The sequence below is a fragment of the Oratosquilla oratoria genome, chromosome 5 (assembly GCF_046742065.1).
Source record: "Oratosquilla oratoria isolate Oo_2021 chromosome 5, ASM4674206v1, whole genome shotgun sequence".
NCBI classification, from domain to species: domain Eukaryota; kingdom Metazoa; phylum Arthropoda; class Malacostraca; order Stomatopoda; family Squillidae; genus Oratosquilla; species Oratosquilla oratoria.
The window spans coordinates 4549228-4567340 of record NC_134781.1 but is presented as its reverse complement, the minus strand read 5'-3'; the positions used below and the strand labels follow the sequence as shown (position 1 = coordinate 4567340).

General features: G+C 39.3%; 1 protein-coding gene across 2 annotated transcripts in view; it reads right to left on the bottom strand.

Annotated features, from left to right (window-relative positions):
* Positions 1-18113, bottom strand: part of LOC143025344 (N-acetyltaurine hydrolase) — a 66823-nt gene that overhangs the window by 7450 nt on the left and 41260 nt on the right. For both annotated transcript variants that reach the window (XM_076184846.1, XM_076184845.1), the window contains 2 exons: positions 14752-14910; positions 14338-14502 (listed from right to left, as the gene is read on the bottom strand). In XM_076184846.1, the coding sequence (XP_076040961.1) occupies positions 14338-14502; positions 14752-14910 (324 nt within the window). The remainder of the gene's footprint in view (positions 1-14337; positions 14503-14751; positions 14911-18113) is intronic.

Genomic DNA, 18113 nt, shown 5'->3' with positions numbered 1-18113 from the left:
TCCAAAGAGCAGCTACAAAAATGGCACCTACACTTGCAAACCTATCATACGAGGAAAGATTGGCTAATCTGGAGTTACCAACACTGGAGCAAAGAAGAGAGGTGACCTATTGACCATCTACAGAATCATGAAATGCACAGAGATTCTTGATAGAGAGGACTTACTTTACTGGGACAAGAGAAACACAAGAGGACATGGAAAGAAAATAAAAAAACATAGCTATAGAAGAGAACTGAAGAAAAACAGTTTTCCACAGAGTTTTGGACACTTGGAACAAACTGGATAATGAAATAGTATGCGCAAAATCAATGGCGAGATACAATGGCGGGACACCACGAGCATAGCTCCCCTTCCCGCAAAATACAACTAGGTAAACTAGGTAAATACACTTTTGTCGGATGGACGGCGAGAATTGGAATTCCGAAGAAAAAGGAAAATCTACGTAGATCTCAACATCAAGGAAGTACTTTATTGTATTTATAGGGAAGGGGAAAGCTCGTGTAGTGAGAAAGTGATAAAAAAGGAGAAGGGGAGGGATTATTGAGGGAAATGGAAGGAAATGAGGAAGAGGGGGACATGGTCCAGGAGGCCAGGCGTCTTGTAAACAAAAGATGGACCGATGATGACGATGATTTCGTTGATGACTGGATCAACAAAAATGTAAAGATTAGAAATATAGATAAGAGCAGCACAGTGGAAGGTGATGATAATAGTTTCCAGGGATTTAAAGAGGGTGGGGGGGGATACCAACCTCCCCCGATTAGCAAGACTAGAGGAAAAACTTGATAAAATGACCGAGCATTGGGAAAATAGGTTCGGTAACGTAGCCAAGATTGCACAGAGAGTTGAAAGATTGGAAGAACTAGAGAAGGCGAACAAAAACTTAACTTTAGAAATAGAAGAATTAAAAAGACAGTTAAAAGAAGTTAAAGAAGAGAATGAGGAATTAAAGAGGAATAATAAAGACAATAAAGAGGCCATAGCAAAGGAAGCACAGGGCTGGAAAAAAAATCCAAGAAAACAGTAAAGTTGCATTTACTGACATAATTAAGCAACAAATGAAAGAACAAACTGAAGACTCAGTTATTAAAGTGATGAGACAGAAGGAGAATATAGTAAGAGACTTAGCAGACAAAAAGAAATGTATAATTATATTAGGAATGGAAGAGAAATTTAACCAAAATAGAACCACAAGAATTAAAGAGGAAAAAGAAAAAGTAAACAGTTTACTAGAATTAGTTCAGGAAGATGAACCTGAAATCATGAAACAAATTGAAGAGATGTTTAGACTTGGAAAATATAGTACAGATAAGACCAGACCAATTAAGATTAAATTCAGGTCACAAACAACAGCAGAGAATTATTACAAATTAAATTCTGTTACAATTATTTCCTTTTCCTGAGGCGAGAGGCGTTTGGGGGTAAATCGGTTACACCGCCAACTGCGGTGAAGAAGAACTCGAAGAAAAAGAAGAAGAACTCAAAGAAATCGAAGAAGAAGAACTCGAAGAAATCGAAGAAGAACTCTAAGAAGAAGAACTCGAAGAAGAAGAAGAACTCGAAGAAAAACTCGAAAAAGAAGAACTCGAAGAAGAAGAACTCAAAGAAGAACTTGAAGAAGAACTCGAAGAAGAAGAACTCGAAGAAGAAGAACTTGAAGAAGAACTTGAAGAAGAAGAACTTGAAGAAGAAGAACTTGAAGAAGAAGAAGAACTTGAAGAAGAAGAAGAACTTGAAGAAGAAGAAGAACTTGAAGAAGAAGAAGAACTTGAAGAAGAAGAAGAACTTGAAGAAGAAGAACTTGAAGAAGAAGAAGAACTTGAAGAAGATCTCAAAGAAGAAGAAGAACTCGAAGAAGAAGAAGAAGAATGAATGAAGAAGAAGGAGGCTAGAAAGGAACGGAGAGAGGCCAAAGCAAAAGCTTTAACAATTCGCAAAGTTTTGAAACAAGAAAAGCAAGTAAAAAAAAGTTATTAATTAAAGGAAAAAAAGAATTAGAAAAATATAAAAAGGGTGTTTTGAACGGAAATTTAAAACCAGCACAAATCGCCTATATAGATGACTTGCGAGAACAGCTAGATGTTGACAAGAAATAAAAAGCAATATGATTTTGATATCTTATTTCCCTAAAAAGGGGCGTAGCCCAGGGCACGCAGCGCCTGCGTCGAAGGCTCAGCGCCGCAGGCCAAGCCCCCCGGCACAGCCGGTGGGCTTGTATCTTAGCAAAAACAGGGAAGCTAGCAGCAAGTGAACAATATAAAAAGGTATGGATAAAAAGAGAAATGAATAAAGAGGAAAGAGAGGAAGAAAAAATGAAAAGGCAAGAAGCTAAAGAAAAAACAAGAACAGAACGGAGTCAGAAAAAGAAGAATTCTATTGGAGAGTAGTGAATATGAAAGTGAGGAAATGGACCATAACAGAGAGAAACAAAAAAGAAACAGTGAATACAATGGAAATAACAGAAAGTTAAGAGTGTCCTACACAAATATAGATGGATTAATAACAGGACTGAATGAACTGAACGAGTATCTGAAGGAAAAAGAACCGGACATAATGAGAATTGTAGAGACAAAATTAAAAGGTCCACTACCACCCAACAGCATAGGACACAATGCATATAATTATTGGATTAGAAACAGAGAGATAAAACATAAAGAGTGTCACATATGGAAAGAATACAGTAGAGATGATTATGATAGAAGTAGAAGACAGAGATAAGAGCAGAAAGTTTGTAATAAACTATGTGCCCCCAAAAACAGCCTCGTGGGAAAAGAGTGAACATAAAAGTATGTTAGAAGACACAAGAATAACATTAAACAAGATAATGGAAGATGGAGGAAGAATAATTATGATGGGAGACTTTAATTGCAAAGAAGTCTGCTGGGAAGAGATGACAGTAAAGGGTGGAGAAGACTCATGGGGAAATGTTCTACTTGAGATGATTATTGACCACACAATGACACAATGGATTCAAGAGAACACTAGGTATAGAAATGAAGAACCATCGAGACTAAATCTAATAATCACATCAGAACCTGAAATAGTGGAAAAGATAGAATACCAGGCACCAATAAGTAAAAGTGACCACATATTGATAGAATTAGAACTAAATGAGGAAAAATACATGAAAAGAAATGAACAATATAGAAAACGAAGATTGATGCATGATTTTTTTTTTTTTCAAATAAGAGAATTCTTTCAAAATAAAAATTGGGAAAGAATACACAAAGAAGATACAAATGGAGAAATGGAATATTTTGACAAAAATTTATAAAAAAGGAGTGGAAAAGTATGTCCCAAGACAAAAAACAAGAAAAAGAATATGTAAAGTGCTGGTACAACAAAAGTTGTAGGGAGTTAAAAGACAAAGGAGATAAAGCTTGGACCAAATAGAAGAAAGACAAAAGACCTAAAAAATGGAAAATATATACTAGTTATAGAAATGAATATGTACAAGTGTGCAGAGACGAAAAAAGAAAATATGAAAAAGATGTCATAGAAAAATGTAAAGATCAACCAAAACTATTCTACAGATTTGTAAACAACAAACTGAAAAACAAACAAGAATTAGAGAAATTACGACAAGGAGTTGAATACACAGAGGAAATAGAAATGGCAGAAATTATGAACAAGCATTTTAAATCAGTGTTTACAAGAGAGGACATACAACCTGGAGAGATCGAATGGGAAGAGAAAGTCCCCCCTATGAAAGAAATAGAAGTAACAAAGAACGAAATAATGAAACACTTGAGTAATCTTGATGTTAGAAAATTGCATGGATCAGATGAAATAGCAAACTGGATTTTTGAAAGAATGCAAGAATGAACTGGCAGACAAAATACAAAGCATAATAAACAGCTCCTTGAAAGAAGGAAAAGTTCCAAAAGATTGGAAAAGAGCAAATATAGTACCTATATACAAAAGAGGAAATAAAGAGGACCCTACAAGCTATAGACCAGTCTCTCTAACAAGTACAATAGCAAAAATCTGTGAAAGAATTATCAAAAGTAGATGGGTAAAGTATTTAGAAAAAAACAACGTACTAAATCCAAGGCAGTTTGGATTCAGACAAGGACGATCATGCGTCACCAATTTAATATGTTTCTATTCAAGGCTAATAGATATAATACAAGAAAGAGATGGATGGGCTGATTGTGCATTTCTAGACCTAAAAAAAGCTTTTGACAAAGTACCACATAAGAAGTTACTTAAGAAATTAGAAACTGAAGGAGGAATACAGGGCAAACTGCTGAAATGGATGGAAGACTTTTTGCAAGAAAAAAAAATGAGAGTAGTGATAAGAGACAAACACTAACTGGGATGAAGTAATAAGCAGTGTTCCCCAAGGAACAGTTTTGGCCCCAATAATGTTTGCTATATATATTAATGATATGGATAAAGAAATTGAAAGTTACATGAGCTTCTTTGCAGATGACGCAAAACTGTTAAAAAAAGTGAACACGGAAGAAGATTGTGAGTCACTACAGAGTCTCAATAAAGTATGGGAATGGAGTAGGAAGTGGGAGATGGAGTTCAATACCAAAAAGTGTAGTATAATGGAATTTGGAAAAAGCAAAAAAAGAATAGAAGGATCATATAAATTGGGAGAAGAAGGAATAAAAAAAGTAGAAAATGAGAAGGACCTGGGAGTCATTATTATGAATAATATGTTGCCTCAGAAACATATAAACAAGATTTTTGGAGAAACTTATCATTTAATAAGAACAAACAAAGTAGCATTTACATACCTGGATGAAGAAATGGAACGATGTGGTCACCAAATAAAAAAAAAATTATAACAAAACTTGAAAGAATACAAAGAGCAATTACAAAATTGGCACCAACACTCAAAACTATCATATGAAGAGAGACTAGCAAAACTTGAGCTACAGACACTAGAGCAAAGAAGAGAGAGAGGAGATTTGATAACTATTTACAGAATCATGAAAGGCATAGAAATTATTGATAGAGAGGATCTAATAAAATGGGATGAAAGAAATACAAGAGGACACGGACAGTAAATCAAGAGAGACAGCTATAGAAGAGATCTGAAAAAGAATAGCTTTCCTCACAGAGTAATAGACATTTGGAACAAGTTAGATGAGAAAGTAGTGTGTGCAAAAACAATACATGAATTTAAAAATAGTTTAGATAAAATGAGATATAAAGACGGGACGCCACGAGCATAGCTCCCCTTCCCGTAAAATACAACTAGGTAAATACAACTAGGTAAATACACATATACCAAGGGCTTTTTCCCCCTAAACAGGGAGGTAACCAAAATTAAAAGGTATAGTTCCATTTCTATCCATTTCATCCCCACCCATTCCACTCCCATCCACCACCCCTCCCTCCCTCTCATCTTGGCTCCTCATGAATGACAGGTCATCCTTGCATCTCGCCAAAACCCTGGGTCACAAACATTGTAGCAAGAAACAGCATATCCACAGCAAGGCTACTTCATTTAACCTCTTCAATATGAGTCAAATTCTTGCGGGCAGCACCAGCTGTCTTGTGTACAATGATGCATTACAATACTTGCATTATAAAATATAAAGTTCTAGCTGTATTACTCATTCTCTCTCACTCTGATTATCAATAACCACAGAAAATATGATCAAGCCAGTACACAGAATATGGGGATCACTCACCTACAGCTATAATATAAATATAATCAAGATGCCAATGCTGGCATCCTCATATACCCGCTCATGCCTCATGACACCTATGTAGGTGTCATTGTATGGAAGGGGTTAATCAGTGACCCCCCTCTCCATCCCCTCATGCAGAGACATTGAAGATGGGAGAAATCTCTTTGGGCTGTGTCAAAATATCATTCACACATAACCACTTCCTACCTCCTCTATCCCCCACCCACTCCCTTTCATTCATCACAGTATCATCCGTACACAGCCATTCTTCACTCACCCCTATCTTTTGCCTTCTCTCTTCCTTCCTCCACAGACAACCCCCTCTTGCTCAACACCCCTTGCACCCCATCCATCCATCTCATCCTCAGTTGCCCCTTCATGTTCACTCCATTCACTTCTGCCTTCTACACTTCTTTTACCAATCTTTCTTCCATCATTCTTTCCATGTGTCCAAACCATACCAATACTCTTTCTTCAACCCTATCTCTCATCTCCTTTTCCACCCCCACTCTCCTTCTCACCTTGTTTCTCACTCTATCCAACCTTCCTGACCTTCTCATTACATTACAATACATTAAACTGAATCATATATATTTTCTTTGCAAATATATACACATGATTCAGTTTAAATGTCACAAACTCCCCCTCTTGGAGAAGGTTAGGACTGTGCCTCCTTATAGAGAACTTTTTGATGCAGGGAAAATATATACAAGTGTCAAACTAAATTCTTTTTGATAATATACTACCTGCTGGTGTGGCATGTAATTTCAAAAGATCAGTTCATTCCCCAGCTGATATAAAGCAAAGAATTAATAGTACCTTTACACCTGAAAGCTAAACAACATCAACATCCCTTTCACTCCTTCAATATGAATACATACATATATATATATATATATATACCAAGGGCTTTTTCCCCCTTATCAGGGAGCTAGCCAAAATGAAAAGGTATTTATGCACTCCCTCTCATTTCATCCCCACCCACTCCACTTCTATCGACCACCCCTCCTCCTCTCTCATCTTGGCTCCTCATGGATGACATATCCCTGCATCATACCCACCACCCTGGGTCAGAAGCAATGGAGCAAGGCCATCTCATTTAATCAGTGTTCCCCCCTTTCCATCAATATGAATACATACATACATATACATAAGGGTTTTTTCCCCTTACAAGGGGGTTAGCCAAAAAACAAAGGCATAAAATCCACTCCCACCTCTTCCATCCCCACATACTCCACTCCCATTCACCCCCCTCCCTCTCTCTTTTCTTGGTGGCTACTCCTGGATGATGGGTCATCCCTACATCTTGTCCACTGCCTTGGGTTAGAAGCAGTGTCACAAGACACAACAAGGCTGCTTCATTGAATTGGCAACCTCCCCTCTCCATCCCCTTGTGCAGAAAAAGAGAAGACAGAGAGATATCCCTTTGGGCTGCATCATATTATTTTTCACACACAGTACCTCACCCTCCCATCCCCCACCCACTCCCTTCCATGCATCACAGCATCATCCATACACAACCTTCTCCATTCACCCCTATCTTCTGTCTTCTCCCTTCCTTCCTCAACAGACATTCCCATCTTTCCCAATGTCCCTTTTACCCCATCCATCCATCTTGTCCTTGGCTGCCACCTCATGTTTACTACTTCTACCTCTGCCTTCCACACCTTTGTTAATCTTTCTTCACTCATTCTTTGTGTGTATCCAAATCATTCCAATACTCTCATCAACCCTATCTCCCAACTCCTTTTCTACCCCCATTCTCCTCACCTCATTTCTCACTCTATCCAACCTAGTAACCCCTGTCATACTTTTCAGGCACCTTATCTCAAACACTTTCAAATTCCTCCTCTCTTCCTTTCTTATGCTCCATATTTGTACCCCACAATCACTCCTTTATATAATCTCCTCTTAGCATTCATTCCTAAATGTCTATTTCTCATTACACTTTTTAATCCCCCCAAGGCCTTGCTTTTCTCAGTCTACATTCTACCTCCACCTCCACTCCTCCCTTTCCTGCCACATTCACACCCAAGCACCTACAACTATCCACTTCCTCCAGTCTCCCTTAATACTCACTTCCAGTCTGCTGCCACTTTCTCCCCTTGTACATCTCATCACCTTTTACCCACATTTATCTTCAACTTCCTTTTTTCACACATTTTCCCAAACTATCACTAATTTCCTTAAACCCTCCTCTGATCCTGCTACAAGTGCAGTGTCATCAGCAAACAACAACTGGCTTATCACCCACTTTTCTCCATTTTCCCCATTTCCAATCCCTGACCCATTACCTTTGTGTTTACTTTTCGCACCACCCCATCCATGTATAAATTGAACAACAAGGGTGACATAACACATCCCTGGTGAAGTCCCACCTTTTCCTCAAACCACTCACTCTTTCCATTTCAGATTATAACACAGGCTCTACTACTCTCATAAAAACTCTTGACTGCTCTTGACAGCTATCCTCCTATACCATCTATCTGCAATACCTCCCACAGTGCCTTCCTGTCTACTCTGTCATAAGCCTTTTCCAGATCCATAAAAGCCCAAAAAACATCCTTAACTTTTCCTAAAGCTTTCTCACATATCTGTCTTACCACAAAAATTTGATCTACGCAACCCCTACCTATCCTAAACCCACTGTTCCTCAACAATTACTCTCTCTGTTCCTCTCCTAATCTCAATCAAATCCTCCTATAAACCTTACCAACTACACTTAAACTGATCCCTCTGAAAATACTACACTCACACTTGTCCCCTTTTCCCTTGTAAAGTGGAACTATACAGGCACTCCTTCAGTCCTCCAGTATTCTACCCTCTCTTAAAAAAACATTAAATAACCACACCAGCCAGTCGACCATCACTGTACCTCCTTTATTTAGACATTCTGCATGACACCCATCCAACCCAGGTACCTTACCTACTCATCATCAACAGCTGCCTTCACCTCATCTTTTCTTATTTCTGTTCCATTTTTCTCATTCATTACTGTCATTTTCTTAGTGCTTCCAACTGCAATTACCTTTCCTTCCCCATCCTTCTTAAATTACTCTACCCATCTTCCTCTTACTGCATCTCTTCCATTACCATCTCTCCATCTGCACCTTTTACCTTTTTTGTCTACTCGATTCACCTCCTCTTCCTCTCTTAATTTCTTTCCAAAACATCTTTTTATTACTTTCAAAATTTTCTGTCATACTCTTACCCCATTTCACATCTGCTCTCCTTTTTGCCTCCTTTACCTTATGCTTTACTTCTCTTTTCTTTGTACCTCATATGATTCTCTCATCCTATTTTGTAACCAATCTGTAAATGCTCGCTTCTTTTCATCTACAACCTTCTTTGCTTCCTCATCCCACCACTCACTACTCTTCCTTCTATTTCCTCCTGTCCTTCTTGTTCCACACACCATCTTTGCACACCTTGTAAATCCATTCTTGAACCATCCCCATTCCTCCTCCACTCCTATTTCTAATCTATCCTTCACTCCCTCCCACTCTTCTCTCAGCTTCTTCTTGTACCCCTTCTCCTTTTCTTTCTCATTTAAGCAGTTTACTTTAAGCACCTCCTTAACTTCTGTCCTTTCCTCTTTCTCCATCTATCCTCCACTCCTAACTTACCTTCCACCAAAAAATTATGATATTCCCCCACTCTCTCCCCTTATAACATGTACATCCTTAACTCTTCCAACTATTCTCCTGGTTACCACTATGAAGTCCATTAATGCCCTATCTGCCACCTTTCCATCCACCCCCTCCCATGTGTACTTATGACAGACTTTCTTCCTATACACTGTATTTGTTATCAATAGTTCCCTTTCTAGACACATAACCATCAACTCTCCATTATGATATTTTCCTGGAATTGCACACTTCCCAACCACTCCATTTATCAGTTCATTTCCTACCCAAGGATTAATGTCTCCCAATAACACTACATTGACATTTCTCCCTAATCCCTCTATGCACTGATTTAAATCTATATATATATATATATATAAAAAAACAACAACAAAAAATGCTCTTCTCACTACCAGGCCCAGATGTACTTACAAAAACCCACATCTCCCTTCCCATTTTCACCTTCATCCACATTAACCTTGAAGAAACCTTCCACTCCACCACACTTTTACCTATCTCTTCACTTACTAGTATAGCCACCCCTTCTCTCCCTTGTCCTCTCTTCACTCCTGAGACCCTCCTAACTACACTCCCTAACTCAAACTTGCCCTTCCCTTTCAACTTAAATTCACACAATGCCAACACATCTTTCTTCTCACAAACATACATACATATATATACCAAGGCTTCCTCCCCCTTACAAGGGAGGTAGCCAAAAAGGAAAAGGCATCAAATCATTCCCACCCATTCCATCCCTGAATACACTCCACACCCCTCCACCCTCCCTCTCATCTTAGCACCTCCCGGATCACGGGTCATCCCTGCACCTTGTCCACTGCCCTGGGTCAGAAGCAGTGTCGCAAGACAAAGCACATCCACAGCAAGGCCGCTTCATTAAATCGGCGACCCCCCCCTCTCCGTCCCCTCATGCATAAAAGGAGAAGGGGAGAAATCCCTTCGGGCTGCGTCAAATTTTGCTCACACATACTACCTCACCCCCATCCCCCCACCCATTCCACCTCATGCATCACAACATCATCCATATACAACCATTCTCCATTCACCCCTGTCTTCTGTCCTCTCCCGTCCTTCCTCAACAGACATTCCCCTCTTCCCCAAAGCCCCCTTCACCCCATCCATCCATCTCATCCTAGGACATCCCTTCATGTTCACTCCCTCCACATCTGCCTTCCATACCTCTTTTACTAGTCTTTCTTCACTCATTCTCTCCATGTGTCCAAACCATCCCAATACTCTTTCATCAACCCTATCTCCCAACCCCCTTTCCACCCCTGTTCTCCTCCTCACCACCTCATTTCTCACTCTATCCAGCCTAGTAATCCCCATCATATTTCTCAGACACCTCATCTCAAACACATTCAAACTCCTTCTCTCTTCCTCTCTTATTATCCATGTTTCTGTCCCATACAGTGCTGTTGGCACAATCACTCCTTCATATAGTCTCCTCTTAGCATCCATTCCCAAATGTCTATTCCTCATTACACTCTTTAATCCACCAAGGCATTTACTCGCTTCTCTCAATCTACATTCTACCTCCACTTTCACTCCACCTTTCCCTGCCACATTTGCACCCAAGTATCTAAAACTATCCACTTCCTCCAGCCGCTTTCCCTTAATGCTCACTTCCAGACTACTGCCACTTTCACCCCTTGTACATCTCATCACCTTACTTTTACCCACATTTATCTTTAACTTTCTTCTATCACACACTCTCCCAAACTGTCACCAACTTCCTCAATCCCTCCTCCGATCCTGCCACAAGCGCAGTGTTGTCAGCAAACAACAGCTGGCTCACCTCCCACTTTTCTCCATTTTCTTTAACCATCTCCAATCCCTGACCCACTAACCTTGCATTTACCTCTCGCACTACCCCATCCATATATAAGTTGAACAGCCAGGGCGACATAACACATCCTTGACAAAGTCCCACCTTAACCTGGAACCACTCACTCTCTCCATTTCTAATCCTGACATAAGCTCTACTACTCTCATAAAAACTTTTGACAGCTCCTAGAAGCTTTCCTCCTATCCCGTATATCCGCAAAACCTTCCACAGTGCCTTTCTGTCTACCCTGTCATAAGCCTTTTCCAGGTCCATAAAGGCCCAAAAAACATCCTTCCCCTTTCCTATAGCTTTCTCACATATCTGTCTTACCACAAAGATCTGATCTACACAACCTCTACCCGTCCTAAATCCACACTGTTCCTCACCAATTACTCCCTCTGTTCCTCTCCTAATCCTCTCAATCAAGATCCTCCCATAAGCCTTCCCAACTACACTTAACAAGCTAATCCCTCTGAAACTACTACATTCACACTTGTCCCCTTTTCCCTTGTAAAGTGGAACTATACAGGCACTCCTCCAGTCCTCCGGCACTCTACCCTCTCTCCAGCAAACATTAAATAACCTCACCAGCCAGTCCATCATCACTGTACCTCCTTTTTTTTTTTAGACATTCTGCATGGCATCCATCCAGACCAGGTGCCTTACCTGCTTTCATCATCTTAACAACTGCCTTCACTTCATCCTTCCTTATTTCTCCTCTATTTTCCTCACTCATCACGGTCATTTTCTTAGCATTTCCCACTGCAGCTATCTTTCCCTCCCTATCCTCCTTCACATTTAGCAACTCCCTAAAATATTCTGCCCATCTTCCCCTTACTGCCTTCTCTTCCATTATCATCTCCCCATCTGCACCTTTTACCTTTTCTTCTCTACTTGATTTGCCTCCTCTTCCTCTCTTAACCTCTTCACTCTGGGGCACATCGCACATCTGGCAGCATTAGCTGCCCGACGTGCGATGTTGCATCATAATAATCGCATTATAAAAAATAAAGTCAGTGCTCAATCGTTCGTTTTCTTTCACCCGTGGATTTTGATAACCATAGAAAATATGATGAAGCCAGTTTAGACAGAATGGAGGTTACGTAGGTACGACTACAATAAATATAATCAAGACGCCGACATCGGCATCATCGCGTACCCACTTGCTCCTCATGATGCCTACGTAGGCGTCACCGTATGGAAGTGGTTAATTTCTTTCCAAAACATCTTTTTATTACTTTCAAAATTATCTGTCATACTCTTACCCCATTTCACATCTGCTCTCCTCTTTGCCTCCTTTACCTTTTGCTTTACTTCTCTTTTCTTTTCTTTGTACGTCTCATATGACTCCCTCATCCTATTTTGTAACCAATCTGTGAAAGCTCGCTTCTTCTCTTCTACAACCTTCTTTGTTTCCTCATCCCACCATTCACTACCCTTCCTTCTATTTCCTCCTGTCCTTCTTGTTCCACACACCATCTTTGCACACTTTGTGACTCCCTCCTTGAATCATCCCCATTCCTCCTCCACTCCTAGCTCTACTCTATCCTTCACTCCCTCCCACTCCTCCCTCAGCTTCTTCTTGTACTCCTTTTCCTTTTCATTTAAAGAGTTCACTCTAAGCACCTCCCTACCTTTTGTCCCTTTCCTCTTTCTCCATCTATCCTCCACTCTCAACTTACCTTCCACCAAAAAATTATCTGATATTCCCCCACCCTCTCCCCTTAGCACATGTACATCCTTAACTCTTCCTATCATAATCCTATTTACCACTACATAATCCATTAACGCTCTCTTCCCTCCACCACCCTCTCCCATGTGTACTTATGCTTGACTCTCTTCCGAAACACTGTATTTGCTATCATCAACTCTCTAGACACATTTCCACCATCAACTCTCCACTACAATTCTTTCCTGGAACTCCACATTTCCCAACCACTCCATCAATTGGATCATTTCCTACCCTAGCATTAAGGTCTCCCAGTACTATTACATTGATATTTCTCCCTAAATCCTCTATGCAATCATTTAAATCTCTCCAAAAAGCCTCCATTTCCTCTACGCTCTTCTCACTGCCAGGCCCATATGCACTTACAAAGACCCACATCTCCTTTCCCAGTTTCACCTTCATCCACATTATCCTTGAGGAAACCTCCTTCCACTCCACTACACGTTTACCTATCTCTTCACTTACTAGTATAGCCACCCCTTCCCTCCCTTGCCCTCTCTTCACTCCTGATAACCTCCCACTTACACTCCCAAACTTAGTTTCACTCGAAGCCAACACATCCATCTTTCTTCTCACAAACATACTACCTATCTCTTCTCTTTTACTCTCATCTGTACCACATCCACGCACATTAAAAGACCCAAACCTTAGGGTGCTGGTCGGAAAACTCCCAGACCCTCCTATGCCTTTGATTTTTCTTTTAGGAATGTACCCTGTCGGGCTACAGGGAGAAGGATGCCTAGTCCCAATCCCATCCCTTTCTTCTCGCCTCTTACGATCCAAGTGGAATTACTTGGTGGCAGTATTCTTTTCCCCCACCACAGGGAAACATACTGTCAATATAAATACTACCAATATCAATATGACTACCACCCATATACTCTCTGCATGTCTTAAGGGGAAACTTAAAAGTGATAGAAGCATGAGACTAGTAGCCTCACCTCTTGAAAAGTGGTCATTTGGTTTAACATGACAAAATCCCCCTTGTCAGGAGGCTAGGATGGTTCCCCTTATTGAGAACTCTGTAGCAAATAATTTAATGAACATTGCAGGGTTGAACTGCCTTTACCTTGACCTCCACTGCAATTAATGATGCTCTAATCCACTTGGCCATTTACTTTCCAGGATTTCACTAGTTAGAGATGAAATCCTGAAAAGTAAATGCTAAAAATAGGCATGTACTGTAGATATAAAATCACATAAATATACTCTTAAACACATTTTCCTCATCACTTATATATTTATGGAAGCTCGCTGGCTCAGCAGGTTAGGGCATCGTTACTTGTGGCAAAAGTCGAGGGGATGGTGGTTCGAATCCTGCCACTGGTGAAGTTAAACCAAGGGCATGGTTAATTTAATTCCATGCTATAAGATCCTCTGTGAGGAGCACCATCCTAGCTTTCCAATACGGGGATATTGTGATGTTAAACCATATCACATCACTTATATATCTATATCCTAAACTCATTAGTACATGAGCCTTACTGTCCAGATGTGACATGACAGCCTTGTCCACAGCACCACCAGCCTCTTCATAAATTCTGATAATTTCTTCTGGTGCATCTTTGTGTCGGCCTGGGTGAAAGATGACAGGGCATCCAGTCACCTGCTGAGTCTCAGCTGCTGCCTGTATACTTTTGCGTTCGAAGTCTAAGGAGAGATATAACAATGTAAAATATCTACAATAATACAAAACAAATGTATCATAATACTGGAAAATATGTTTTATAACTGGAAAGTAAACAGGTTACGGGGTGAAAGCATACGAGGTATTGCCAGAAAGAAAATTGACAAACTTAAATTTTTAGGTGATACCATAACTGGTGGGAAACAACTGGATAAACAATTGCAATGTAATGATTAACTCAATTCTAGTGAATAATATACAATAGATCTTACCATAAAGAGGCCAAGAACAACCAACTTCACCAATGATCCCACACTTAATGTTTGGTGCATCCAAGCAGCCCACTTCAAGTTCATGAACCATTACTTCCACCATTTTCTCAACAGGAATTTTCAGAACTGTGGCCTTTTGAGCTGCATTTATATAGTACCCTGCAACACAATTTACACCATTATCATTGTATATACTGGATATTCCACAATATGCAGAAATCTCAATGGATGGTAAATACAAGGGGACATGATAAACTCAAAAAGGATAGTTATAGAAGAGACCTGAAAAAAAGTTTTCCACATAGAGTGGTGTATATCTGGAACAAACTGGATAAAACAAGTGTCTGCAAAAACTATACACAAATCTAAGAGCAAACTAGACACTGAGATACAAAGACAGGACACCAGAAGCATAGCTCCCCTTCCTGTAAGATACAACTAGGTAAATACAGACACACACACGACTCGACGGTGCAATGGTAGCATTTGCAGCTGCTGCTACAGCAGTTCGAGTTCAAATTCTACCCAGGGCTGATATAATTTCAGTATTGCTGTGCTGTGACTTGTTACTCCAACTCTTGTGGGCAGGGAGTAGTGGGTGGGTGTGCATGTAAGGTCAGAGCATTACCCATAGATTGGTCATGAGCTCTAAGCTCTCTTCTAGGAGGGTAATAGCTGTCAATCATGAATCCAACACATGATCCAAGACCATGGTGAATCACACACACACACACACACTTCAACGAACGGACGGCATAGACGACGTTCTGAAGAAAAAGTGAAATTTCGTGGATCCCGAAGCAAAGGAAGTACCTATTGTATTTACAGTGTGGGGGGGAAATTGCTCGTAGTGTAGAGGAAAGTGAGGAAAAAGGAGAAGGGGAGGGATTACTGAGGGAAATGGAAGGAAATGAGGAAGGTGAGGACTTGGCCCAGGCAGGCAGACGCCATCTAAACAAAAGAGGTCCGGACCAATTTAGCGATGACGAAATGTCTAACAAAAATGTAAAGATCAGAAGTATAGATAAGAGCAATACAGCAGAAGGTGATGAGAATATTTTCCAGGGATTTAAAGAGGGTGGGGGGGACACAAACCCCCCCCGATTAACAAGACTAGAAGAGAAGCTCGATAAGATGATCGAGCACTGGGAACTTAGGTTCGGTCACATTAACAACATTGTGCAGAGGGTTGAAAAATTGGAAGAACTAGAGAAGGTGAACAAAAACTTAACTAAGGAAATTGAAGAATTAAAAAAACAGTTAAAAGAAGTAAAAGAGGAGAATAAAGTCTTAAAGGAGAATAATAAGGACAACAAGGAGGGTTGGAAAAAAATTCAAGAAAACAGTAAAGTTGCATTTACTGACATAATCAAACAGCAAATGAATGAACAAACTGAAGACTCAGTTATTAAAGTGATGAGACAGAAGGAGAATATAGTAAGAGACTTAGCAGATAGAAAGAAATGTATAATTATATTAGGAATGGAAGAGAAACATAACCCAGATAGAACCACAAGAACCAAAGAGGAAAATGAAAAAGTAAGAAATTTACTAGAATCAGTTCAGGAAGATGAGCCAGAAATAATGAAACAAATCGAAGAGAAATCCAGGTTTGGGAAATATAGTACAGACAAGACCAGACCAATTAAGATTAAATTCAGGTCACAAACGACGGCAGAGAATATCTTATCCAAAACAGGGAAACTAGCAACAAGTGAACAATATAAAAAGGTATGGATAAAAAGGGAAATTAATAAAGAGGAAAGAGAGGAGGAAATAAGGAATAGACATGAAGCTAAGAAAAAAAACGAGACCAGAACGGAGACAGAAAAACAAGAATTCTACTGGAGAGTAGTGAATATGAAATTGAAGAAATGGAACATAAAAGAGAGAAACACAAAAGAAACAGAGAATACAATGGAAATAACAGAAAGTTAAGAGTATCCTACACAAATATAGATGGATTAATAACAGGACTGAATGAACTGAACAAATATCTGAAAGAAAAAGATCCGGACATAATGGGAATTGTTGAGACAAAATTAAAAGGCCCACTACCACCCAACAGCATAGGACACAATGCATATAATTATTGGATTAGAAACAGAAAGATAAAACAAGGGGGTGGAGTTATGTTCCTGACTAAGAAGGATATAAACGTGAAGAGTGTCACATATGGGAAGAACAGAGTAGAGATGATAATGATAGAAGTAGAAGATAGAGATAAGAAGAGCAGAAAGTTTGTAATAAACTATGTGCCCCCAAAAACAGCCTCATGGGAAGAGAATGAACATAAAAGCATGTTAGAAGACACAAGAGTAACACTAAACGAGATAATGGAAGATGGAGGAAGAATAGTTATGATGGGCGACTATAATTGCAAAGAAATATGCTGGGAAGAGATGACCGTAAAGGGTGGAGAAGACTCATGGGGAAGTGTTCTACTTGAGATGATTATTGACCACACAATGACACAATGGATCCAAGAGAACACTAGGTATAGAAATGAAGAAGAACCATCGAGACTAGACCTAATAATCACATCTGAACCAGAAATAGTGGAAAAGATAGAATACCAGGCACCAATAAGCAAAAGTGACCACATATTGATAGAACTAGAACTAAATGAGAAAAAATACATGAAAAGAAATGAACAATATAGAAAAGGAAGATTGATGTATGAATTTTTTTTTTTTTATAAAATAAGAGAATTCTTCCAAAATGAAAACTGGGAAAGAATACACAAAGAAGATACAACAGTAGAAGAGAAATGGAATATTTTGACAAAAATCTATAAAAAAAGGAGTAGAAAAGTATGTCCCAAGACAAAAACAAGAAAAAGAATATGTAAAATGCTGGTACAACAAAAGTTGTAGGGAGATAAAAGACAAAAGAGACAAAGCTTGGACCAAATGGAAGAAAAACAAAAGACCAGAAAAATGGAAAATATATACTTGTTATAGAAATGAATATGTACAAGCGTGCAGAGAGGAAAAGAGAAAATATGAAAAAGATGTCATAGAAAAATGTAAAGATCAACCAAAACTATTCTACAGATTTGTAAACAACAAACTGAAAAACAAACAAGATTTGGAGAAATTAAGACAAGGAGTTGAATACACAGAGGAAATTGAAATGGCGGAAATTATGAACAAACATTTTAAATCAGTGTTTACAAGGGAGAACATACAACCTGAAGAGATCAAATGGAAAGAGAAAGTCCCCCCTATGAAAGAAATAGAAGTAACAAAGAATGAAATATTGTAACACTTGAGTAATCTTGATGTCAGAAAATCACATGGACCAGATGAAGTTGCAAACTGGATTTTGAAAGAATGAAGGAATGAACTAGCAGACATAAT